At 42.8% G+C, this 24,117-nt stretch overlaps 6 protein-coding genes across 11 annotated transcripts; 3 read left to right on the forward strand and 3 right to left on the reverse strand.

Annotated features, from left to right (window-relative positions):
- The first annotated feature begins 503 nt into the window (after positions 1-503).
- On the forward strand, positions 504-5,855 carry taf6 (TAF6 RNA polymerase II, TATA box binding protein (TBP)-associated factor). Of its 2 annotated transcripts, none has more exons than XM_067257282.1 (15): positions 504-682; positions 1,105-1,262; positions 1,470-1,556; positions 1,685-1,838; positions 2,030-2,086; positions 2,177-2,305; positions 2,630-2,751; positions 2,891-2,968; positions 3,083-3,184; positions 3,637-3,819; positions 3,954-4,028; positions 4,119-4,244; positions 4,585-4,758; positions 4,930-5,121; positions 5,285-5,855. In XM_067257282.1, the coding sequence occupies exons 2-15, from the start codon at positions 1,107-1,109 to the stop codon at positions 5,573-5,575; spliced, it is 1,926 nt and encodes a 641-aa protein (XP_067113383.1). In that variant the 5' UTR covers positions 504-682; positions 1,105-1,106; the 3' UTR covers positions 5,576-5,855. The 2 variants fall into 2 exon arrangements, with proteins under 2 accessions (XP_067113383.1, XP_067113384.1); XM_067257283.1 differs by having other exon boundaries at positions 2,177-2,296.
- A 283-nt stretch (positions 5,856-6,138) lies between these two features.
- On the forward strand, positions 6,139-9,464 carry LOC136963361 (transmembrane protein 272-like). Of its 2 annotated transcripts, none has more exons than XM_067257467.1 (5): positions 6,139-6,287; positions 7,578-7,684; positions 7,925-7,975; positions 8,280-8,486; positions 8,741-9,464. In XM_067257467.1, exons 2-5 carry the CDS (start codon positions 7,621-7,623, stop codon positions 8,941-8,943), a joined length of 525 nt encoding a protein of 174 aa, XP_067113568.1. In that variant the 5' UTR covers positions 6,139-6,287; positions 7,578-7,620; the 3' UTR covers positions 8,944-9,464. The 2 variants fall into 2 exon arrangements, with proteins under 2 accessions (XP_067113568.1, XP_067113567.1); XM_067257466.1 differs by having other exon boundaries at positions 7,581-7,684.
- Positions 9,465-9,583: 119 nt separating this feature from the next.
- On the reverse strand, positions 9,584-11,438 carry LOC136963360 (low density lipoprotein receptor adapter protein 1-like). Its single transcript, XM_067257465.1, has 3 exons — positions 11,422-11,438; positions 10,074-10,690; positions 9,584-9,970 (listed from the first exon to the last, which is right to left on the reverse strand). Exons 2-3 carry the CDS (start codon positions 10,657-10,659, stop codon positions 9,882-9,884), a joined length of 675 nt encoding a protein of 224 aa, XP_067113566.1. The 5' UTR covers positions 10,660-10,690; positions 11,422-11,438; the 3' UTR covers positions 9,584-9,881.
- On the forward strand, positions 10,271-13,949 carry sat2b (spermidine/spermine N1-acetyltransferase family member 2b). Of its 3 annotated transcripts, none has more exons than XM_067257468.1 (7): positions 10,271-10,341; positions 12,073-12,164; positions 12,249-12,300; positions 12,404-12,487; positions 12,745-12,846; positions 12,935-12,975; positions 13,551-13,949. In XM_067257468.1, the coding sequence occupies exons 2-7, from the start codon at positions 12,102-12,104 to the stop codon at positions 13,722-13,724; spliced, it is 516 nt and encodes a 171-aa protein (XP_067113569.1). In that variant the 5' UTR covers positions 10,271-10,341; positions 12,073-12,101; the 3' UTR covers positions 13,725-13,949. The 3 variants fall into 3 exon arrangements, with proteins under 3 accessions (XP_067113569.1, XP_067113570.1, XP_067113571.1); XM_067257469.1 differs by having other exon boundaries at positions 10,322-10,359; XM_067257470.1 differs by lacking the exon at positions 10,271-10,341 and adding an exon at positions 11,947-11,962.
- Positions 13,950-14,607: 658 nt separating this feature from the next.
- Positions 14,608-18,901, reverse strand: LOC136963202 (claudin-15-like). Of its 2 annotated transcripts, none has more exons than XM_067257250.1 (5): positions 18,685-18,901; positions 17,061-17,225; positions 16,675-16,756; positions 15,866-15,976; positions 14,608-15,420 (listed from the first exon to the last, which is right to left on the reverse strand). In XM_067257250.1, the coding sequence occupies exons 1-5, from the start codon at positions 18,899-18,901 to the stop codon at positions 15,279-15,281; spliced, it is 717 nt and encodes a 238-aa protein (XP_067113351.1). In that variant the 3' UTR covers positions 14,608-15,278. The 2 variants fall into 2 exon arrangements, with proteins under 2 accessions (XP_067113351.1, XP_067113350.1); XM_067257249.1 differs by lacking the exon at positions 18,685-18,901 and adding an exon at positions 17,786-18,002.
- A 2,754-nt stretch (positions 18,902-21,655) lies between these two features.
- Positions 21,656-24,030, reverse strand: LOC136963230 (mitochondrial fission 1 protein-like). The gene is made up of 5 exons (XM_067257290.1): positions 23,953-24,030; positions 23,529-23,661; positions 23,265-23,341; positions 23,054-23,159; positions 21,656-22,690 (listed from the first exon to the last, which is right to left on the reverse strand). The coding sequence occupies exons 1-5, from the start codon at positions 24,028-24,030 to the stop codon at positions 22,596-22,598; spliced, it is 489 nt and encodes a 162-aa protein (XP_067113391.1). The 3' UTR covers positions 21,656-22,595.
- Positions 24,031-24,117: the final 87 nt, after the last annotated feature.

The raw sequence follows: 24,117 nt of genomic DNA on the forward strand, positions 1-24,117 counted from the left end.
TTGCTCAGACCGGCCCACCACAATCGGCCAGACGGAGGGGTGAAGATGTGATTGGGCCAGCCCAGTGTCAGTGTGGAAAATGAACCAATGGGCCGCTGTCCCTGCTTTATGGGCCGGTCGTTGGCCAATTTGAACTTTATAAAAAAAAAATATATATATAAAGATTTATATATATAAAATATCATATCATATCGGCCCCAAGTGCGTCGGCCCACCGGTAGGCCAGATGACCAGTCCAAGCCTGTCTACAGGCATAACTAACCGATGGACGATAACGACAAACGAATCCTTACAGCTGTGTAGTTCCCAATGTTTATATACTTTAAAGTATTATCATACTTTTTACAATGACAATGATATTGTGTATTATACTAACATACAACAGTCGAAATAAACAAATGTTACAATTTGGTTCGTTTTTCTATTCGCATGCGTTTATTCGAGTGTTTTACCATCTGCAAGGACCTTTGAAACAAAATCAAAATGGCAGAATTTTGGAAAAAGAGGTTAGAGCTGCTGACAATAAATTAGTTCTAAAAAATTCAAAAATAAATGCAGTCTCTTATTTTATAGCTCGATTAACTCAATACCATCAGTAATCGTTATAGCTCTTGTTTATTTTTTTTATAAGTTGTAACTTAGAACCATTGCTGATTACCCACGGTTTAGTGCAACTTTGCAGGTAAGAACCTTCGGCAATATTATTAGCTAGCTACAGTAGCTAGTTAGCTAAATAGCTTGCTGTTTCTGTCGATGTCTTGCAAACTATCTGGCTACATACTAGTCTGAAATGTTTATGCTTTTGTTAGACATGTATTATCGAAATGTGTTTCGAGAACATAGCGTGTCAGTGGAGTAAAGCATGTCGCTGCGGTTCTGGCGGTAGAAAGCGGTACAGGAAGATGAAGCGTGTGTTACTGAGAGGTTCAGAAAGTCTGGCAACATACAAGTTAAAACTTTTCTCCTCGAACTATAGCGGTGCGTCATACAGAACCCGATCTGAGATATACCTGCAAATGCACAAGACGGGGCATAGATATCAGTAATGCCTTTCAAAAACAAGGACTATCATCTCACAATATTGACCTCCATATTTCTCTCCAGCTATGGCTGAAGAGCGACGGCAGAAGCAGTGTTCGGTGGTCCTGCCAACGGAGTCTATGAAGGCCATGGCGGAGTCCATAGGAGTGGGACAGCTACAAGAGGAGAGCTGTGTCGCCCTGAGCGAGGAGGTCAGCTACAGGATAAAGGAGATTGCACAGGTAGGAGTCTGCAGCAAGGGACTGGGATGGGCGGTAGAGCATTTGACAGCAGATCTAGATTTTGCAGGTTTCAAATACCCCTCTGAACGTCACTTTGGGTGAAACAGTCAGTTAAATGAATACATCATTACTTGACGGGATACCACACTAGACCTGGACCTGAAGCATGCCTTGACAATAACCTGTGTCTGTGTTTGCCTCATTTAGGATGCCCTGAAGTTCATGCACCATGGCAAGAGACGCAAGCTGACCACCAGCGACATCGATCACGCGCTCAAACTAAAGAATGTGGAGGTGAGAGAGACCGGTGAACACTAGCTGGATCACGATGTGTACTGTGACTCATCATTGAGTTTCTGCTACCGTTGTCTCCATTGGATATCTGAGCTCTGTCTGTCCTCTCGCTCTCTCCGTCTTCACAGCCCCTGTATGGGTTCCAGTCACAGGAGTTCATACCCTTCCGCTTTGCCAGTGGCGGTGGGAGAGAGCTTCATTTCTACGAGGAAAAGGAAGTGGATCTCACTGACATCATCAACACACCCCTCCCCAGAGTCCCACTCGACGTCTCACTCAAAGGTGTTTATTGCTGTGTGAACTAGCTCTAATATCAGATAGGCTTTTTTGTTGTTGTTGTTTCTATCTTTAATGTGATGTCTTCAGTTAGCTTTTATCCAAAGCGACAGATTTGAACTTGAGACCTCTTGATCTGCAGTCAAATACTCGGAGAAATACCCATCCCATGAATCTCGTGTGTTTTTTGTCCGCAGCTCACTGGTTAAGTATTGAGGGTGTCCAGCCTTCCATACCAGAGAATCCTCCCCCTGGTGAGTACTCCACACTTGGCTACGCCGGCCGTAAAACATGCATTACACCTGTGGAGGCAGCCAGGGCTCAGTGTGTTCCCTGTTCCGCAGCCCCCAAGGAGCAGCAGAAGGCAGAGTCCACGGAGCCTCTGAAAGCCGTCAAACCTGGTCAGGAGGAAGAGGGGGCCCCTCAGGCTAAAGGGCAGGGGGCCACGTCAGCAGAGAGCAAAGGTCAGACATGTGTATATATATATATATTTCCACTTGTTTAACTGTCGTCTTAACAATGTGCACAATCTCTCATCTGTCTATGTGGTTTTAGAGGCTGACTTGTTAAACCATGTCTTTCCCTTGTCTCCTGGTTGGTTGTCTCCGGGCTGTCTCTCTCCTGATTGGTTGTCTCCGGGCCGTCTCTCTCTCCTGATTGGTTGTCTCCGGGCCGTCTCTCTCTTGATTGGTTGGCTCCGGGCCGTCTCTCTCTTCTGATTGGTTGTCTCCGGGTCGCCTCTCTCCTGATTGGTTGTCTCCGGGCCGTCTCTCTCCTGGTTGGTTGTCTCCGGGCAGGCAAGGACAAGGGCCTGGTGAGGATGAAGCCCCGCAGCACCCACGAGCTGTCAGTGGAGCAGCAGCTGTACTATAAGGAGATCACAGAGGCCTGCGTCGGCTCCTGCGAGGCCAAGAGAGCTGTGAGTCACGTGTGTGTGTGTGTGTATCTGTGTATGTGTATACGTACCCGCCTGTGTGTGTGTGTACAACGAAGATATAAATAGTTGATTGTTTTCTTGTTTTTATTTTTATGAACCATTTTTTTCTTCTCCCCTCCAGGAGGCGCTCCAAAGCATCGCCACGGACCCTGGCCTGTACCAGATGCTCCCCAGGTTCAGCACCTTCATCTCCGAGGGGGTGAGCTGCCTCTCTCCCCTGCTGTCCACTCTCGTGTCACAAACCTCCACATCACACCACCACACGCGGACGTAACCCTGGTGACTTGACTCCCTCGCCCGTCTCTCTCTCCAGGTGCGTGTGAATGTGGTGCAGAATAACCTGGCCTTGCTCATCTACCTGATGAGGATGGTCAAGGCCCTGATGGACAACCCCACCCTCTACCTAGAGAAATACGTAAGCCACGATACACTACTTACTACAACACATTACATGAATGAGGAAGACACAATCAATAGAATGTTATAAAAGTATAGAATCAATAGAATGTTAAGAACACGAATAGAATCAATTGAACGTTTACACACTGATAGAATCAGTCGAATGTTAAGCCTTGTGCTGCCTTCGGGTCACATGACCCGAAGGTTCACAACGAACCATCGTTGTGTTTACCCAATTTTACCCAATAAAAAAACAACTAAAAAGCATTTTCTTTCAACCTTCGCGATGTGGGGGGTCTGAGTCAGCCCGACGGTTAAAAGAAAATGCTTCACTTTGTTTTTGTATGCGGTAAAATTGGCGCAATACGACGGTGGGTCACAATGACTGATGGGTCACAATGACTGATGGGTCAGAATGACCCGAAGATAACACAAGGGTTAAGCCGTCGAGTGTGTGTCTCCCGCTAGCTGCATGAGCTCATCCCGGCCGTGGTGACGTGCATCGTGAGCAAGCAGCTGTGTCTGAGGCCCGACGTGGATAACCACTGGGCCCTGAGAGACTTCGCCGCCCGCCTCATGGCCCAGAGCTGCAAAACCTTCAGCACCACCACCAACAACATCCAGTCTCGCATCACCAAGACCTTCACCAAGGTGGGCTGGCTGTGTGTGTCTACCATTCCCCATTATGGATGAGCGTAGCTCTTGTGGTGGAGCATTGCGATGGGTAGAGCTCAGTGGGAGTGTGCATTTTGACTGCAGATCAACAAGTCTCCCTGCCTTTTCAGAGCTGGCTGGATGAGAAGACCCAGTGGACCACTCGCTACGGCTGCATCGCCGGGCTGTCTGAGTTGGGGCCTGATGTGAGTGTTCCTCCGCTTCACAAAAAGAAAGGGTCAGCGAAATGAACACCTGGTTGTTATGGTAACCTCACGTGTTCCTTCTGGGTCCAGGTGATCAAGACCCTCATCCTTCCCAGGCTCTCTGTGGAGGGCGTCCGCATCAAAGCCGTGTCGGAGGGACCCGTCGTCTCCAACATCGATAAGATTGGCGCTGACCACGTCCAGAGCCTCCTCCTGGTGAGCTCTCCACGCCCACCACGACCCTCTACCCCACCCCGCTGGCCCTCTGCCCCGCCTCTCACTCTGCACCTTCACCCGTTCATCTGTGGACCTGCAGACATTTACATGTCATTTAGCAGACACTGTCATCCAAAGCGACATTGCAGATAGCAATATAAAGAACAGCAGATAATCAAGGATCAGGCTCAGTGAATAGTAACCACCTCTCTGCTACCAGGCATGGTGCAACCATACTGCTGATATCTTAACTGCAGTGCCACAATGCAATAGCGCAACAATACAATACAGATACATACCATATACCACCCCCACTCACCCCATCTCTCCCTGTTTTCAGAAACACTGTGCCAGTGTTATTGCTAAGACCCGACCCCTGCCGGACAACATGGATCAGTACCGGGCCGACTATGGCTACCTGGGCCCCATGCTGTGCTCCCACGTGGTGAAGGCCCGAGCCCAGGCTGCCCTGCAAGCCCAGCAGGTCAACAGAACCACGCTGACCATCACACAGGTACCACACCTTCCCACCCTTCTACAGGTTACCAGACAACCCTCATCCTCCACCCCCTTCTCCACAAGTCCCTGCTCTCCCCCTCCTCCCCTCCAGTAGACCCCCCTCCCCCTACCCCACCAGTTAATATTATTATTATAAACAGTATTCCTGTTCTTGTCTCTTCTGCAGCCTCGGCCGACGCTCACAGTGACCCAGAGTGGGCTGGGGGGGTCTGTAGGGTCTCGTACCCCCAGCATCATCAAGGTCCCCAGCTCACTCACCCTGATGTCCACCCGCCCCGGCACGCCCACACAGCCCTCTCCCCCGGCAACCAAGTACATCGTCATGGCGACCAGCGCCGGCGCCGCATCCACCCAGCAGGTACTTGGGGAAGGGAGGTCGTCACGACTACGCTGGAAATATTAATAGCTGTAGAACATGACGACTTTATGTTCTTGTTTGTACCTCGCTACAGCGTCTGCTAAAATAATACAATAGGAAAACAAATTTTTTTAACGTTCTTGTTTTGATGGTTTCCTGCCAGGTTATCACCCTGAGCACCTCCCAGTCTGCCTCCCCCATCACCAGCACTGTGCCCAGCGGAGCCTCCACCCTGCAGCCCCTTGTCAAGCTAGAATCTCAGGGACCCGGGGGCCTTGGGGGGTCCAGACCCCTGCAGAAGTACATTGTGGTGTCTCTCCCCACCTCCGCATCCTCCTCCCTGGAGAACAAGAGCTCCATGCTCCCCCCCTCCACCTCCCCCATCTCAGTGGAGGCCGGGATGAAGATGGACCGCTCGGAATCGCCAGGAGCCAGCACGCAGTCCCCACACTGAGACAGGCTGCTGAGGGTGATGACAGAGACCCTTACCCCTCTTAAGTGGGCTGAGATTGGGAGGAGAAGTGGGACCTTGGGGGTTGGGGGTGAAATGGATATGTTATATGATGGATAAAGAGCTGAGGTGAAGGACTGATGCAAATGCCATCCCACTCCTAGCGTATTGTATATATATTCATGCCCGTTAGAAACTGTATGGGCATTTATTATTGTCGACCAACATAATTGATTTCATGTTTCCTTTTTCACATTCTATAATAAACATGATTTTGTATTGATTTGTTTGACGAGCGCACTTTCGTATTGATTTGTTTGGTGAGCGCACTTTCCTAAATGCTTCAATATCCACGAGGGGATTGACGGGAAAACGGCCAAAGTTAGTGACGCCTTCCACTCACTGTTCGGTTATTTTAGCAGGTGTATATTCATATCATTAAACACTGACCTATGTAAATGAAACTGAATGCAAAGTTGGATAGACTGAATGCAAAGTTGGAAAGACTGGTCCCTCCCTCGATTTTTTTCTTTTTCCCTAAGAGAGGAAGAGGAAGTTCGCAGTATTTCTTCGACTCTCACTTAAAATATAGAAACCTTTCCTCAAGCGCAGGGAATTTGAACTTTCGTTTCGTTCGTTTTGTCAGTCGTCCCCTAGTCGCATGAATTCACGTCTTAAGCAAACTTGGACGACGCTAAAAACACAACCACACCAGGTGAGATTTGTAAACATTTACCCCAGAGAAATTATTTAGAAGTTGTGCTAATGTTTGCCTGCTTGATGCGTTGTATTTGCCATCAGATTAAGGCGTATGTGCCATCAGATAAAGCTTTGGTATAAAGTATAACTAAGTTGGTGGTCAATTGAACTATAAGAAAGGCTGTCTATACATGGACTACGAAAAGTTTTCACACAAGTGTACGCCGACTTGCAATAGAGTTTTGATGTCCTACACTTCGTTTTTGGTTTGGCAATGCGGTTTATCTCAACGTTGAACAAACATGAGATCAGCAAAAATAGCAGTTGGATAGCATTTAGTAGGCTATGCATCTGCAAGACATGAGTCAATCATGCGATTGGTTGGTGAATCTGAAAGTTGATAGTTATCTAGTTTTGACACCGATCCATATGCATTTTCTTTATTTTGAAATTCAGACCAGGAGCAGCCTGTTCTGTCTCATAGGCGGGGAAATATTAGTCGATCGCTGCATGGGGTACAAGTTTAATATCCAATTACATTTGATGATCTAACAAAAGAATCGCATTCTCATAATATGCCATATCAACAAGTTGCATATGACGACACTGACTCATTAAACTGTAGGCTACTCTCACGTAAAACAACTCTCCCCTGTCATGTGTTGATCCTGTTCCGTTGATTTTTTCTGGCCTCTCAGACCTGTTTAAGCAGCTGAGCACAGCCAGGCACGGCCTGGTTAAGCCCCAGAGCTCAGACCTAACCCTGGGAGTCGGGCTAGTAATCCGAAGGTTGCCAGTTCGATTCCCGGTCATGCCAACTGACATTGTGTCCTTGGGCAAGGCACTTCACCCTACTTGCCTCGGGGGAATGTCCCTGTACTTACTGTAAGTCGCTCTGGATAAGAGCGTCTACTAAATGTAATGTAATGATATTAGCAAGGAACTGTGCTGCATTGTTTGTCCTGTTTAGAGGTGGAGAGTCAGCCATACTCAGATTCCCTATGTAATCAGGTTACTGTGTTTCTGTGCTGTTGCTCATGTGTGTTCACTGCACTAGCCTGTATCACCCAACGGAACCCAGCAGTAGCTTGACCTAAAGTGCTCAAGCTACAGTTTTTTCTACTGGTATTTTCTAAAACCATATTTCTAAATCATCTGTCCTTCTAAATCACCTCTTGCCTTTACCTGATGATCTCCTATCTGTCTGTATCATCTCATGTCTACCTAAGTCATCTACTGTCTTCCTAAATCACATCCTACATGTCTAATTCACTTCCTATCTTTCTAATTCACCTCACATGTCCAGCAGACAGTCATACACCCCATCAGGCCAGTAAGAATCACTCAAGATGGAGGATAGGACTCTGCTGCAGAACATGCGCCAAACTCCCACTCTCAGCACACCCGTACTTGGTTGGTAACATGTTTCAGACACATTGCTAACAGGACTTAAGTGAACTAAGTGAATTCATGTGAACATACATTGTAGGATTTCTTTCGTTTGTAATATGGGATGCATCTACTTTCATTTCAAGTTCTTAAATATATTCAGTATTGACCCACGAACCAGGAGCTTTGACCAGTGACACATTTGTAGTTGTATTTTCACACGAGCCAGACCTCTCAAAACAAACTTCTTCTGTGTTCTGACAGTTGTATCCAAACTCTTCATGACAATCATGCCAATCGCCCAGATTGTAATAGGTAGGTGTAATATTTTGGACAAACAGTAAACATGTATTCATAGAGGTTTCATTTTTAATTCACCATAACCGTTAAACCCTGATTGTTTATATGCACATTTTTTATTTATTGTTCACAGGAATGTTAGCTCAAATAGGATTAGGATTATGTATGTTGAAATGAAGACTTAGAACCATATGGTATTAGGACAGGCCGCTAGGAAAGTCGTGAGGAGGAGGATCAAAAATGGGGTAGGTACAGCCCTTAGCTGTACCTGCCCCATGAAGTGTTAATAACGGCAAATCAACTTTACACTTGTCCTCAGGTGGGATTTACCTGAACAGCTGCCCCCAGGGGCCTTACATCCCCATCTACCTGCTGGTCTCAGGGGCCTTCGCGTCGGCCCTGGCTGTGCTGTCCTGTCTGCCCTGCACCAAGGAGCCTGAGGAGGGGAGCCAGAGCCCACTCAGCAGCTTCTGTTCTGCCTGGAACTCCCTTGTCTCTCTCTTCCTGTTCTGCTGGTTTATCGCAGGTGAAATGGAGTGTGGACGGTTCGAGTGTGACGATGTAACATGAAGATATTTAACTCAGATTTGCCGCTGAACTTTCTAGATGCACTATTTGTATTTCCCTGTTGATAATAGTGAAAAATGAATAAATAAATAGAAATATAACAGGTAAGAGGAAGGATATGGCTTGGATGGTTTGTGTTTTGTTTTCTTTGTGACACTTTTTGGGTGAGGGGTGTCTTTTAATGTGTTCCTTGCTTCTGTCCACCTCCTACAGGCAACGTGTGGATCTACTCCATCCACCCTGCCAACTATGACGCAACAAAGCCTCCTTACTGCGACAAGACGCTCTACATGTTTGCTTTCTGGACCACCACGTTGGTGTACATCTTCATGGGGGCGCTGTTCGTAGGGGGCTGTTGCGTGCTTGTCGTCATGTGTCTGTGCGGGAGGGCAGGACCCTCCACCGACGACGTCTGACCCTCTGCTCTGGCACGCGTGTTAAGAGTTCAGACGCCGCTCCAAATCCTAAAGTGACAGAGGACTGAGAGATGGAATCATTTTGGAGGAAAAAAATAATATATATGTTACTGCTGGATTATTATGTTCTGTATAACCAAAATATGAATAGTTTTTTTCATTCCTAATATGTGTTCCCTGACTGCTGTGTGTATAGAAACGCTGCCTAAATGCAGGATGTGGTGGGAGTAAGTACTGATAAGGAAGCTGATATACAGAACAGTAGTGTGCTTTAATCACTGTTAAACATCAATTTACTGTACATAACTTCAATCATGGAGTGTAATTTTACAAATGTAACAGCTGTTTCAGAATAGCAAATTATTGGTCTGTGTATTGCTTAATAGTATATAATTTGAGCTGATGTAAAACAAAATAACTAAGTAGATGACTTGCCTATCTGTCTGAGGATGTGCTGAGTGTTATCTTGCGGTGAAACAAGATTGTGAAAACAGCAGCCAAGTAAATTACACTTTGTGTGAGATCTTGATGTGTTTTTTTCCTGTTTAGAAAAGCTAAAAATGGAGAAGCTGAATCTGATGTCAGCATGTGGTTTTGAACACTAACACACACACACACACCATCACAAGACCTGCTTGGGAAATGTTTTATAACTCGGCCCGTATAAAACATTTCAAGGATGACTAAAACAAAGTTAGTTTTTACAGATATTGCATTCGATGGCAGTTGGTTGAACATGAAGAAATGCTGTTTTCTGATCAGGGCTCCTGTTTATGGCTCCACGAGTGATTGTCATCTGGAGTAGTCCATGTTGCCATCATAGCATCAATATGTGCCTGTGGGCAGCTGGTTACCACAGCATCAACAAATGGGCAGATAGTTACTGTAGCGTCCACCGATGGGCAGGTTGCTATGCTTTGCAAAACCTGTGTTGAGTGTCAGACCGTAGTTGATGACTGTGAGTGATCAGCACGGCTGGTCTTTCTCCTCACTGCCCGAGAGATCATGTCCCTCTTCTTCCGGCGACCTGAAAGAAAGAGACAATTTAACACTTGGAATCTCTTATTCAAAATGGGATGTAGTGAACTGCAGCCGTACCAGCCCTCCATTGAGGGTCCACACAGATTCACCTTTATTGAGGTCTGCTGCCGGCTTCGACGTGTTCAGCTGGAGATCCGGGACCACTGATAGGCCATTCTCTGATCCCTCCTCCTGCGTGTGGTTGGCCTCCCTTGCTTGCCAGTCTTTCAGTGCTCTTTGGAAGGAGCGAGCCAGACAGGCAGTGATGTCCTTGGCTCTCTCAGCCCTGCTGCACCAGAACACTCTACACTGCAGCTGCTGGGCTTGCTGCCTGCATATATACACAAACACGTTTGGACGCTCCTGGTCCGCAGCACAGTAAGCAATATCTCTGAGGTGGGTCTTGGCCAGCTGCCTGCCTGTGCTGATCTCTTTCACCTCCACATAGCGCTGGCGTACCACAAGAGCGTGGTCCTTGGTTAGTTTCTCTGGAGCCTGTAGGAGTAGCTGACTTAAAGCCCCTTGGGCCTGCTCCAAATCCAGGGAGTAGATTTTTGCTGTGCCCAAGTAGTGAACTTTAAACAGGGGATCACCCTGGGACAGGTCCTGGATGCGGCCCTTACGAAGCCTGCGCCGCAACACTGCAGGAGATTTCCTGAGGGTCTGTATGAGCCGGGAGGGAGGCCCCTGAGACATGGCTGGGGCCCAGGCTGGAACACCAGTATGCCTAGCAGACAGTCAGGAACACATGACAGTTGTAAAAATCTAAAGGGTCTTCCAAGAATGAAGAGGTGGTTGTTATGAAAGCAATAACAAAAAGTGTAGCCTTCCATTTTGTGAACACCGTTTTAGATTTTATGTTAAGATCAGAAGCACTTAAGGTGTTTCTGGGTGTTTGCATTTTTCATGATTTACTTTACGGTATTCTGTGGTTATATTATTAAAGTTAAGTTAATTAAAATTATTAGACAGAATTCAGGGCATCGTTTGCATGAACTTTGTTTTTTTTAATTGTTTTTTTTTAAGTTTTGCATTTCTTTTTTGAAAGGTTGAAACAATATCTTCGAAAAAATTACTTGAAAAAAACTCGCTCCACGAGATGGTGGTATTAGCCTAAAAGCTCCACAAAGTATTTGTCGCTTTCCTATGTGCACGGTTCAAATTCGAAACAGGCCGTATCGTTCCAAATCTTAACCATGCTGATCCTGAAAGCCAAATGAGTCACAAAACCTTTTTTTACAACACAAATAATTATTTGAAGCCAACATTGTGTAAATTGACTTTTCTTTGTTGCAACAACATTAGGTATGGGAAAGCAATTTATCTTACGCCTACATGGAATCAAGTTTAGCCCAACATAATTCAGCACAAACAGTGAAAAATTATTCAAACATGACATTGTAAGGTAGTTCAAACGTGGGTAAAGTAGTTCGCCACGCCTGGACTAACGATACTTACTTTAAAGACCGTACAATACCCGGTTTTCAGTGCTTTAGAAACAAATCAACATCAAGGCGTACAGTCATGCAGCAGTCACCAATTACTTTCTGTGAGCTTAAAATTTCCATGCACATTGACCTGCTTCCAAGTCCACTCGTCTCACACAACAACGGATGATGTATTTGAAAGGGCCACTCCACTTCACCGGGAGAACAAAACGAGAGGGAGTGACTTTACAGACCGTTATGTCTTCAGTGCATTCGCCTCATCTGGCTACCTGATCCCTACGTGACTTTGACGGGAAGTGGCCTCATTTGCAATCATTAACAGAGTCCAACACATATTGCAGGTCTTTTCCTTGTATAATAAAAGTTTATAAGTAGGCAACTTGACGACGGTCTCAATGAAATGTATAATGCATAAACAGGCCTGTAGCCTAATCCTAAAGTATAGGTGTCCTGAGTTCCCGCACACAAATACCTGCACACTGATATGTAAAGAACATTTTAACAAGTATTTTGAACATATCTGTCTCATTAATTAAGGACCCATGGCGGAGGTGGGTTGAACAAGAGAACTAGGACTGGTTAATGATTGTTTGTTTTTTGTCCTCTATGGGGCACCGTACCCAGATTTACGAACACGTTTTTAATTTATCTCATATTTCAGCCTCGTTTGTGAACGCAAAGCTACGAAAAATGAACTTCACTATACGCGCTGCAAGAAAGGATGACTGTAAGGACATATCTAGGATGATAATGGTAAGTTGCATTTCCGACACCATCTTGCTCTGATAGCTTATGTCTCGCCTACTGCTCTTACGCTTACGCTTTTGCTGTACATAGGAATTGGCAATTTATGAAAAAATGCCGGATCAGGTGAAGATCTCCCATAAAGGTAATTTTTCTTTTTGGCTAATTGGATATATCTATATAGGTCTACATGCGCTGCGTGTCCTCTCGTGCCCCCTCAATCGCCCGTGTGTTTACTTTTTCTTTAGAGTTGGAGCGTGATGGCTTTTCTTCCAATTCGTTCTTCGAGTGCCTGGTTGCAGAAGTGCCTGAAGAGGATAAGACTAAAGACGGTTAAATCTATATTTAAATAATTCATTTTATTGATGCACATATTAGTTTATATTATTTTAAAGGATACAGCAAACATAAAACTGAATGTTGCATTGTGTAGGCCTATACGACTAGTGCTGACATACAGTTCAGTGACAAGATTAAAGGTCAACTTCATCTGTATACTGAGGGGAAGTTATTGGCGGCCTATATTAGCCTATCCAATGAGTTGTCCTGCCGTTTTTAGTTGTTTTATGTTCTGTTCATTTGCGCATAGGGCACACCGTTGTTGGCTACGCCCTGTACTTTTACACATACAGCACGTGGAAAGGACGGTCGGTATTCATGGAAGACCTGTATGTGATGCCTGAGTTCCGAGGTAATTATTCCAGTGTCATGGTTTATGGTACTGTTACTGTTACTGTTCATAAAACACATAAAACTCATGTTCTGCTGTCCATATGCAGGAAAAGGCATTGGAAAGGGTTTGATGAGCAAAGTGGCTAAAGTAAGTTTATAGTCCAATGTGAGTCAATATCGCTGTATATCATCTATCTGTTGGGGGGATTCTTTAGTGAAGATAATCATTCACCTGTCTGTTTGGAAATACTGCTTATGTTGTTACCGCATTTAACTGCTGGTGTGACGGTCACTCTACAAGCTTAGGTTATTTGTTTTTATTCTTAGTTCTTAGGTTACTCATTATTCAGTATATTTGATTTTATATTGTTGATAAGAATCACTCATTGGATTTAATAAAGCCTAAGTTTAGGCCGCTAGGAAACTATCAAGTGGATCCAAGAATTCCAATGTAGGCCTACCTCTTACATGTTGGGAGTCAGGTGGCTGGGAGTCAGGTGGCTGAGCGGTTAGGGAATCGGGCTAGTAATCTGAAAGTTGCCAGTTCGATTCCTGGCCGTGCAAAATGAGTTGTGTCCTTGGGAAAGGCACTTCACCCTACTTGCCTCGGGGGGAATGTCCCTGTAGTTACTGTAAGTCGCTTTGGATAAGAGCGTCTGCTAAATGACAATGTAAATGTTACAAATAGCACATAAACTTTAAACTTGTGAATCTACTTCCCAGGAGGGGAAGGGGAAGCAGTGTGCCAGACTGCAGCTGACCGTCCTGGACTGGAACACTCCATCACTAGACTTCTATGTTGCCAAAGGAGCTCATGACCTGACCGCTAACGAAGGGTGGCATTTCCTGCGATTTGACGAGGAAGCTATGGCCAACTTGGCCAAAGACGCTCCATAAATGCGATACCTGCACTGGCTAAACTCCTTGTCGGACTTCATAACTAAGCTGGTAGTAGTGATCGACAATAATATTGTTTTTAACTGTTGAATACAAACTTTTAATTGTAGCGTTCTCTCCATGTCGACAAAATTTAATGTGTTTTTTTTTTTAACAGAATAGTTATTTTGTATTGTATTGTATATGTTGATGATTGTAAATTTCGGGGCAATTCAGTTTTGTCGTTGTATGGTTTCTTCTTACCAATAAATCATTAACTAACTAAGCTCAGTGTATTTTTCACAGCCTCCCACTGTCTTGTTTTATAGGCTATGTATTCGTAAAAAAAAATATATATATATATATATATATATTTGGATACAAATAAATCGTAATCATTTATGATATTTATCCAGTTGTATGTTTCAGTGGTTTTGTTTAAAGAGGTCTGTTAAGATGGACAACCTTAGAAAAAGCCGTATTCCAGAAGTGTGGTTGCTGTTGAGTCCAGGAGGTGGTGGTGGAGCATCAATGACTACAACAGTCATGTTTATTTACCACTAGGTGCTGCTAAAGTGTTGGGAAAGTACTTATGAAGTGGGAAATATTTGGAATGTCATGTAAGTAAGTAAGTAAGACTTTATTTATATAGCACTTTTCATACAAGAAGTGCAGCTCAATGTGCTTTACATAAAATCAACAAAAACGATAATACAAGTGTTGATCTAAAACGTTTAACAAACCAAACTAGCCGCACTCTATCTGCGGTCTCTCGAATCCATCTTAGATCCGAGCTGCCACTTGCAGTTTCTAATGTCTCACATTACACTCCTCCAAGGTCACAGACACGAGACAAGATCGGGTTGTCAAACAATATTTATTTGTCAATAGAAAAATACAGGAAACCATTTCAAATATAAAACCAGTTGATTAAATGTACAGCCCATCAACATTAAAGTAAAGACCAACACATACATGGAAATTCTGGGCTTGTCGGTCCTTATTAAAACTGCACTGTTATGGGTGTGCTGACCAATGAATCACACCTATGTGAGCTCGCCTACACTGACCATCCCCTGGAAAGAACACACTGTTTATAAAACATAAAATATGTACATTTTGGAAGGATAAACCGTCATGTGAACAACATCCCTCAGCGTAAACAGCAACATAACTAATCATGTTATGTTTATATCATAAATTTATTTATAATTCAAATACATTATCCAACCTCAATCAAGGGTGCAGTTCAAATACTCCCAGTTATGAAGATTGAATGGTATAACACACCCTTTGCCTACAAATCTATAACAAACTACAATATATATCAGAGGCATCGGACATCACATGGGAGGACGTTTGGCAGTTGTCAACTCATATTCTACATAGAAGGTGGGTCTTCATATGCAGGTAGTCCATTATCCACATAGCTGGAACTCCAGCTTTCCCGTAGAAAAACGTCACTATAATAGTAAAAAAAAGATCTAAATGAATACCACTCATCAAATCCACCTGCAATGTTTTTCTTGGCAAATCTCAATCTATGGAAGGGATCTCCGCCCCATCCCTAATCCTTCACACGTATGCGTTCCTGCCATACTGGCTGGGCGTCTGGGAGACCGAGGTCCCTGGGAACACTGTTCCTCTAGTGGGGGGCTGGGGGACCGAGTGCCCTGAGAACACTGTTCCTCTGGTGGGGGGCTGGTATGTGTACGGCCTAGGAAACCAGGGGACATAGTAATCAGCGCTCATCATACTGTCATCATAGGTGGCATATTCATACTTTAGCTCCCGCAGAAGGGGTCAGATGGCTGAGTGGTTAGGGAGTCGGGCTATTAATCAGAAGGTTGTTGGTTCGATTCCAGGCTGAGTAAAATGACGTTGTGTCCTTGGGCAAGGCACTTCACCCTACTTGCCTCGGGGAAAATGTCCCTGTACTTACTGTAAGTCGATCTGGATAAGAGCGTCGGCTAAATGTAAATGTAGCACGACACGGATGTAGACGCGCGGCGGAAACACGTCTTAGTACTGTTCATTTAGCAGCCGTTTTTATCCATAGCGACTCACAGGGAATTTGAACCTGCGACCTGCAGTGAAAATTCTCTACCAGCTCAACCACCTGAGCTTAACCCATCCATCCACATTGGGGTGCGGATACTCACAGTTTCTCCTCGGGTGTCCCCAGTTTACATGAACACAACAGGCACGACCCTCCACAGATGGCAAGCGTGGCGGAGCACCAGCCGATGTAAAGGCCCTCTCCAATCTCATACCTGCTCATCGGAATCAGAAAGGGTTTTAATCGCCATGAAAGTTTGCACAGACAAGGAATTTACTTTGGCAGGAAGGTGCATACATTCAACATATAGGGATCTTAAATCTTAAATATGTGGTCTAACTATACTAAAGTTAAAAAGCCTATCTACTACTAAGGGGCTATAATTTTAATAGAATTTTAAAAAGCCATAATATACAATATAAAAATACAAACAGTACAAAAAATACAAGTAGTGCAAAAAATACAAATAGGGTAACAAATATGGCAAGGTGTCATTGTGCATATAGTGATTAAAGTCTGTGTGAGCCCTTGGCTTTGTTGAAGAGGCCAGTAGCGGATGGGAAGAAACTGTTTTTGTGGTGTGTGGTATTGGTCCTGATGGACCGTAGCCCTCTGCCGGAGGGGAGTGGCTCATAGGAATGCATGCAGCATATGTACATGTACCCTAGTATACAGCAACATATAGAAAAGTATACAGCAACATATAGAACAGTATACAGCAATTCACAAATTTAACGTATGCTTCAGTCTACCAGTGGATAATCTGTACAAACCTTTACATATTTATAACACAGAGTCTGTGGACTACTACTACTCATGGCAGGGAACTTTAACTTTTATACCTAAATTGATGGCAAAATTTAATTCACATGAAATTTCCCTTACAGCTTTTAATGTATTAAATGTACGCACTTTGTCCCTGGATAAAAGGGGTCAAAGAACTCCTGGGTAATATTGTAGGCATACCAGGAAACCGAGATCATGGTGCACAAGCCTGGAGGATGTAGAGAGCATAAGAGACATGACTGAGAACCACACTTGTTTTGTAAAGTCTGTAAGTTGAGCAATTGAGATGTTATTATTGCACTGTAGTATCATTGTTTTTTGTTAAAAATACATAAAATTAGCTATCTACTGTAATGTAAATGTGCTCTCCCAAGCAAAAAGGCAGTTATTGGCCATTTGGTCAAAACGTTGTTACTATTGTTCTTGGAACACTGAATACTTACTTTTACAGGTGATTGAATCTTGTGTCTCAATTAACAAGTTAAAACAATTTGTGTGAGAGGTGGTGTTACCCTGCAGGAGGAAGAGCATGCCCCCCAAACCAGCGATTCTGCCCTTCAGGACGTAGTCCTCTCCTCCTGCTTTGGTGCATTGCATTCCCACCAGGGCCGCCACGATACCCAGGCTTCCCAACACGATTGAGGTGATCATCAACGCCCTAGAGGCCTGTATGTATCCTGCACAGGAACAACCACAAATCAATCTGCATATTCTTACAAATATAAACTATAAATCACCCCTGCTACAGTAGTGAGTTAGTCCACTGTACGCCAGACAGCCTGTCCTCACCATTTAGACTCTGTTTTGAGTTTTAGACACTCAGTGTCACCAATAAAGGGTCAGTAGACAGAATAAAGGGTCAATATCAGATGATATAGACAGAAAGGTGATAGGTGTGCTCTTCCTGTCCTTGAGAAATAGCCAGCAATGTGGGTGTGTGCTGTGTCATTGTCATTTTTCAATGGTGGGTCGATGTTATCTTAGGTTATAATTTCTTATCTGCTTTGTCCTGTTTCAATTAATTCTCCTTTGCATGCCCAGGAAAATCCAGCTAAATCATATAGAACAAAGTTCCAGATTTGGATGTTGAAAACATATTGTTGACATAATTTCCCACAAATATCCCACAAAACGGTGCAAACGTATAAAAAGTTGTCATGAATAGACCTGGTTACTATACCTCTACAGCCCAACAACTCGACAACTGTAATATGCGTTATCGTCTAACCATGCCTACCAGAAAGAGCGAGCAGAGATGGAAAGTCACGGCAGTTGCTAACCCCTGTGGAGTCAGTGGCGCATGATATCCATAGGTTTTCATAAATGGTTGATGTGGTGATAACGTTTCCATCCACAGAGGAAACTCTCCAGTATCGGTTTGGTAGAGCAACACCGACCATCACCCAGGCCAGAAAACCAAGAAAAGACGCTAGAACTTCGACAATCCCGTTCATAATTCTTCACTCGTTTCTTCCCAGCCTAAATAGTTGATGTTTGGTTTGATTAAAAACAATGACCGATAATTAGCCTAGTATCATGTACGAAGTCTACACAAGTTGGCTCTAAATACGACACTGTACAGCGGAGTTCCTGTAGGCTCACTATGGTTGCGCGTCTATAGAATAAATGTGTACATTCTTTGGGGATGCTAAGGTGTGTTTATAAATCAATGATTCACGACGCAACTTTAGTGCCACTCCTTCGTTTTTTCTATAGATTGCTTGCCATCCATATTTTATATTTTCAAGGACTTCTCAAGTGTTTATCGAAAGGCAACGAGTTCAAAGGAGGCTATGCAAACGAAATTAATTTAACTACAGCTATTCATCACTTCTCTTTGAAATAATGTTCATAAAGCACAACGACCGGCTTATATCACGTTATATCTATCGCTCAACAAGTGAATGATAAGTTTAAACGAAACATTATGTTCTCAATGCCTCCAATGCATAGTCAGCAGACAAGCCAGCCAGCGCACGTTTCTCAAATTGACAGACAACAGCATAAACACGATTAGGCTACATGTTGTTTTTTAAAGCACGTTATTAATAAATAGTTAATATTATCGGTACAATACACTATTATCATTACTGCCTTATACTCAATAATTTGACATTATGAACAATAATTGCTTACCAGGCAGAGAAAACATAGATGGAAAGTCAAGACAGTTGTATAACCCGGTTGAATCGCTGGCACAAGACATCCAGAGATTTTCATAGATAGTGGAGGTTGTGATTACGCTCCCGTCAGTGGATGATTCTTTCCAGTACTGATCTTGTAGTGATATGGCCACCATTATCCAACCCACAAAACACAACGAAAGTGCCAAAACCTCGGCGATCTGATTCATTTGGAGCAGATTTCTTCAGAACAAAGCTCAGTGTGAAATGTGTCAGTGAGTGTCAGAAACCAGTGCTTAAATAGTGTCTCAGCCTCTGTTTTACGGCCCAACCTATTCAAGTTCTGTTATCTGAACTTAATGACCTGAGTAATGAAACGACCTGGACGCACTTATTTGAACCTTGCTTAGGCCGCATGTAAAAAAAATTAGACTATTACCTCTATGTTTTGCAATTAAATTGATATATCCTTTAATGTGTGGTAAACAGTGACACGCTCATCCCATTGTCACAGATCTTTCTTTAGCCAATACTTTACTGTCCCCATTGCGGAATTTGTTAAATATTGTTGTGGCCTACTGTCATCGAACAGAACTGATCACACAAGTGGCCTATCCCTTTCTGCAATTCAAATTGCCTAGGCTACTTTATAGTCTTACAACAGTCATTATCCACAATATAGGTTATTTAAACAGTATAAGAGGCAGACAACGAGGGACCTCAGGATAGTTTTGTATAAAAAGTTGATTTCTGGAAAGTGTTGTGTAACATTGCAACTCAGCTGGATTAGAGAAATCAAGACCTGTAAGAGACAGGAGATGGTTTATCCAATCACTTGCAAAGTGTGTTTTCCCCTCATTTGCAATCAGTTTCCATGGACGACTTCCCAGATGGTCCTGTGTAACAAACCATTTGGCGACATCAGGATAAGTTTTGTGTCCAATGAAGACTAAAGGGATACTATATATTCTTGTGTATTTTAGATGAATTTGGTTAACCCCAAAAAGAAAAGATTAGCTTTTTGATGGCGTAAAATATGGGTAAAGTAGTGTTAATATAGGTAGTGGTCGCTTTCACAAGTCAGAGGACGCAATACTGACCGGCCACACGACTGCCCCTGTGCAAACACTATGACAGATAAGATATATCAGAAAAACTATCCGTTCTCGATGTTGTCTTGTTTTACTTATCTAGTTTGGGCTTTTGGTGCAGGTCTATGGAGGAACTAAATTAAGGAATAAAAGTAAATGCAGAGCATTATTGCAGAGTATACATTTGAAACGTAGATCAGGAAATTGGTGATTCATAGGTCTACTGGATTTGCAACGATTTAGCAGCAAACAAATGTGAAGCATGACAAAGAATTTGTTCCAACACCTGCTCTTTCATGAACATAAGATGTTTGTCTAAGAGGGAATGGGTCGTGATGTATAAATGGATCTGTCACTGTGCGGGGTTTTGAACATGAGTAATACATTGACCAAAGAGCAGGCAGTGTTTGAAGGTACAGTACAGCTTACAGATATTCACAGGTTAACCACATCAAGGGGAGATGCTGGCCAATACATCACTAGTAAGGAACTTAAGATGTAATGTGGATTCATTCTGATTTGGCTGTGGACACCTGTTGGGAAACCTGCTTCACCCGTTTTTATATATGGAGGAAATGTGACTATGGGCTACTTTTCAGATGTATACCTGAGTTATGGTGGGTGATACAGTACACAGTACAAAGTTCCAATTAATGAACAGTACAATAAAACACGGTGTATAAATAATTTATCTTATCGCTTTTTTCTGTTAATCTTTTGTTTGATAAACTTCAGCATCAACAGTTTTGAACCCACCACCTCATATTGTTGACCCACATTTGTACCATCTCATTGGCTGTAACTAGTTGAATTCATCCTTCAAATTTCTCTGTCTTGACTAAATTGTTAAAGATGTACTTTAACACTTCAACAACTCTTAATTAGTCAAGTGTCTTCAGTCCAGGACTTACTATTCAAACTAAGGTTCAAGCTTAAACATTAAACAAAAGTATTTTAGAACAAGAATTGTAACTAGTGTGTATCAGCCTTGGACAGCATTTGTCTTCTTGTGACAGGGGTATCCTGTTGTGCTGGAGGTCTTTTAAAGGCCTGAGTTTGTGAGCTGCCTGCCAATACACTGTCTCCATTGAGCAGATGCCAGGTCACATGATGCCACACATTCAGCCACATCCTTAGCAGACCTACAGCAGCCAGCACCAGGCTTATAATCAAGATGTTGTTCTTTTAACGTTCCAGACTTTTCATGTACATTAACTTGTTACCACGGTACCACCTTATGTTCACTCAATGTTTTTCTTTTAGGAGAATGACTTTCCTTATTGGGTTGGAAGATAAGACACGTCACACTATTTAAAACCACTATTAAAAATCTTAAACTACGTTCTTTACAATTCAGTCTTCAAGAACAGCACAACAATTCAAAATGTCATCAATGTCAACCTCACGTAGGGCAGGAAGCTTCCGGATCTTTATGCAGTCTTTATCAACTATACAAATCTTGAATTAAATTAACTGTCAATGAGATACAAACTTGTATTTTTTTTAATTAATTCTTTCATAAATACAATCTTCCAGTAGAAGAAGGAGGATAGTAACAACAGATCTTCATCACTGAAGTATCTTAGCACTACTTGTATTGGTCTAGTTTATCAGTATGTGTTATACAAACCATACACTTTGTGTGTAGTTTTATGTTAGTGTTTGCCCTCAATATAAGTCAACAGTGTTAAAGATTATTTGCACAATCCTGAGTATTTGATGTGTATTTGCAGTGTGAGTTTCGATTGAATCGTTGGCTCAAACGTGGTGTAATCAATCAGTTCTGCTAGTCAGAGTAAAATTGGTTTGGAAAATCTCCTTCAGTAATGATGGAGGAAAACTATAAATACCAAATAGATTTTGATGTTTGTGATTGATGAGTGCTGCTACAGATTCCAAAGAATTAATAGTTTCTTTATTACAGGTACATTACATTTTATTTATATATTACTTATTTATAATACTCAAACTTTGTTTGGCAGCATAAACCAGGAAGATTGTGTCACAAAAAAACATGCAAACAATATAAAACATGAAATAACTTAGTGACCATTATAGTTTCATTTTAAACTCAAAACAGTAACACATTTTATACATGTGTATGTATACAGGCTATGTATATACACTATGCTATTATATTTTTTAAACACTGTCAAAATGGTTCCATTTAGGGTGTACTCATTCTGGAATTGTAAAATACTGTCATCATTTTGGAAAATATCGTTTTAAATAGTGTCCTCTAGTGGGTTTTAGGAAGAGAAATTAACACATTTTGATTTAAAATATGAAAAAAAAAAATTAATATATATATATATATTATAATACTTTTTGGGGGGGGCTAATGAAACTTTTTTGGGGGGGGGCTCCAGCCCCTGCAAAATAGGGCTAGATACACCCATGACCCTGATTTAAACATGTCAACCAGATAATTAGTATAATCGGTTGTGCACAATGTTGTAGTGTTGGAGGGATTATTATAGGGTGGGAGTCCATTGACCTAAATCGGTTCTTTTTTTTCCCCTTCCCAAAACAGGCAATGAAAACGTGAGGACAGTGAGTAACTTAGCAGCTCCTGACAGAATGCTACCATGTGTCAGTCATCATACAATGTTGGCTTAAGCAAAAGCCTGGCAAAACTTTTAGCACGTATAACCACTTTTCACTTGTGCCCTCTATACAGGGTAATCGCACTTCTGGTTAGTTTTATGTGAAGGATAACCATGGAAAAAAAAAAACACAAAAAAAGTTTTCGTTACTTGTTATAGTGTATTCATTTGAATATGGACTTTGTAGACGGCAGGCTGCAGAATGGGGCAGTCCTTCGATACATCTCTCAGATCTTCTTTGACACAACCAGACCAACGAGACCAGCCAATCCAGCAACACCAAGGCCAATTCCTCCGACAATGGCCATGCCAACCAAACCATCTGGTAAAAAAAACAAAAACAATTTACAATCCATTATCATCATCAAATTGGAACTCATGAATTGTGCTCATTTTGAGATTAAATGTACAACACTATATTGATATATCTTTTGGAAAAAAACATGATAACTGGAGACACTAGGCTGAAACAAGCCTGGTGTCTCCATGGCATCAAATAGGCTATTGCCGATTGGGCAGAACTCTTAGTTTGACTGTTCTGGCGCAGAAGGTTGGCTTCAGCTTGCGTCAAGATACAAGAAACACAAAAAGCTGCCGCCTATGTCATTATAGTGACAAAAAGGCACAATATGGCGAGTAGGGATGAGATTGTGTTATCAATGCCACAGCCCCATACTCAGCTCACCCTTCCTCATCGCCTTCTTAATGAGAGTCTCCAGATCCAGAGCTTGAGTGTTTCCTGGTTCACTCTTCAGTAGAATCCGGATGCATTTCAGTCCTCTCTCATACTCCTGAAAGACGACATTCAAATATAGAGTTGGAGTTCCTTCACTTATAAAAGACACATTATGGCATCATATGGAGACACAAAACACATGGAGATACCTTCCCATTACCTTTAGTTTGTAGTTTCCAATTGCCAGGTAAAACAAGTAGTCCCTCTGGTCATCCTTAGTTCCTTTGTGTATCAGCTCTGTGCAAAAAAGCTGTGATTAAATTATGACACCTTTCATGTTCATCTGTCTTAAAATGTTCTTATTCTCTGCGTTCCCATTGCTGTGTAGACAACATGCAACGATAAACAGAACCCAGATAGATTTTGTCATACACGTAGGCACTTATCATATACGGTGATAGCGTTTGATAGGACTTCGATTTACCGTCTAGAAGAACTATGCCCTTCTTGATGTCGCCGGAGGACTTGCTCCGGATCAGACACCATGCATATTCGAACTTTGTATCTTTGGTCACATCCGCTTTGGCCAGCTCGGCTTTAAACTTCTTTTCAAATTTCTGAGAAAACAATGCAGAGTCAATTGCTACTATATTGACTCATTTGGATTAAGGCAACACTATTCCAGTATGTTAATGACAGACGATGCGACGTGTGTCAGTCAATGGTAAACGAACCATTGCTAAAGCTAGGCTAACTAGTTAGCTATATTATCTAGCCGTACGAGTTCAACACGATAATGCTCGTACAATGCAGCCTCCATCATCTAATACCCACATTCGTCACATTAATCATTCCGCATCGAAAAGATGTTCAGACCAACCCATAAAGAGACACTGAGATAAACTCACCGAAAGATCCTCCGGCGTTACAACTTCGTCAACAACAGCCTCCATGTTTACGGATACAGTAATAATATATTGCGTCATAACCGGAAACATGGTCGTTTTCCTTCCTACGACTCATCATCACCTTCTTGACCTTCTTGTATCAGCGCCTTATCGATGTATTACAAA

Source organism: Osmerus mordax, chromosome 19, assembly GCF_038355195.1.
Source record: "Osmerus mordax isolate fOsmMor3 chromosome 19, fOsmMor3.pri, whole genome shotgun sequence".
Taxonomy (NCBI): Eukaryota; Metazoa; Chordata; class Actinopteri; order Osmeriformes; family Osmeridae; genus Osmerus; species Osmerus mordax.

Excerpts from the sequence above, each read along its gene's own strand:
- LOC136963360 (XM_067257465.1), bottom strand. The coding sequence starts at position 10,659 with ATGTCTCAGGGGCCTCCCTCCCGGCTCATACAGACCCTCAGGAAATCT. Across the intron at positions 9,971-10,073 it reads GGCAGCAGACCTCAATAAAG|GTCGCCGGAAGAAGAGGGAC; the intron begins GTGAATCTGTGT and ends TCTTTCTTTCAG.
- LOC136963202 (XM_067257250.1), bottom strand. The coding sequence starts at position 18,901 with ATGAATCAGATCGCCGAGGTTTTGGCACTTTCGTTGTGTTTTGTGGGT. Across the intron at positions 16,757-17,060 it reads CATGCTCTTCCTCCTGCAGG|GCTTGTGCACCATGATCTCG; the intron begins GTAACACCACCT and ends TACATCCTCCAG. Across the intron at positions 15,421-15,865 it reads GGGACACCCGAGGAGAAACT|GCCGTACACATACCAGCCCC; the intron begins GTGAGTATCCGC and ends CTGGTTTCCTAG.
- LOC136963230 (XM_067257290.1), bottom strand. The coding sequence starts at position 24,030 with ATGACGCAATATATTATTACTGTATCCGTAAACATGGAGGCTGTTGTT. Across the intron at positions 23,662-23,952 it reads TAACGCCGGAGGATCTTTCG|AAATTTGAAAAGAAGTTTAA; the intron begins GTGAGTTTATCT and ends TTGTTTTCTCAG. Across the intron at positions 23,160-23,264 it reads TTGGAAACTACAAACTAAAG|GAGTATGAGAGAGGACTGAA; the intron begins GTAATGGGAAGG and ends GTCGTCTTTCAG.
- LOC136963361 (XM_067257467.1), top strand. The coding sequence starts at position 7,621 with ATGGAGGATAGGACTCTGCTGCAGAACATGCGCCAAACTCCCACTCTC. Across the intron at positions 7,685-7,924 it reads TCTCAGCACACCCGTACTTG|TTGTATCCAAACTCTTCATG; the intron begins GTTGGTAACATG and ends GTGTTCTGACAG. Across the intron at positions 7,976-8,279 it reads AATCGCCCAGATTGTAATAG|GTGGGATTTACCTGAACAGC; the intron begins GTAGGTGTAATA and ends ACTTGTCCTCAG.
- sat2b (XM_067257468.1), top strand. The coding sequence starts at position 12,102 with ATGAACTTCACTATACGCGCTGCAAGAAAGGATGACTGTAAGGACATA. Across the intron at positions 12,301-12,403 it reads GGTGAAGATCTCCCATAAAG|AGTTGGAGCGTGATGGCTTT; the intron begins GTAATTTTTCTT and ends CTTTTTCTTTAG. Across the intron at positions 12,488-12,744 it reads AGAGGATAAGACTAAAGACG|GGCACACCGTTGTTGGCTAC; the intron begins GTTAAATCTATA and ends ATTTGCGCATAG.
- taf6 (XM_067257282.1), top strand. The coding sequence starts at position 1,107 with ATGGCTGAAGAGCGACGGCAGAAGCAGTGTTCGGTGGTCCTGCCAACG. Across the intron at positions 1,263-1,469 it reads GGATAAAGGAGATTGCACAG|GATGCCCTGAAGTTCATGCA; the intron begins GTAGGAGTCTGC and ends TGCCTCATTTAG. Across the intron at positions 2,969-3,082 it reads GCACCTTCATCTCCGAGGGG|GTGCGTGTGAATGTGGTGCA; the intron begins GTGAGCTGCCTC and ends CTCTCTCTCCAG.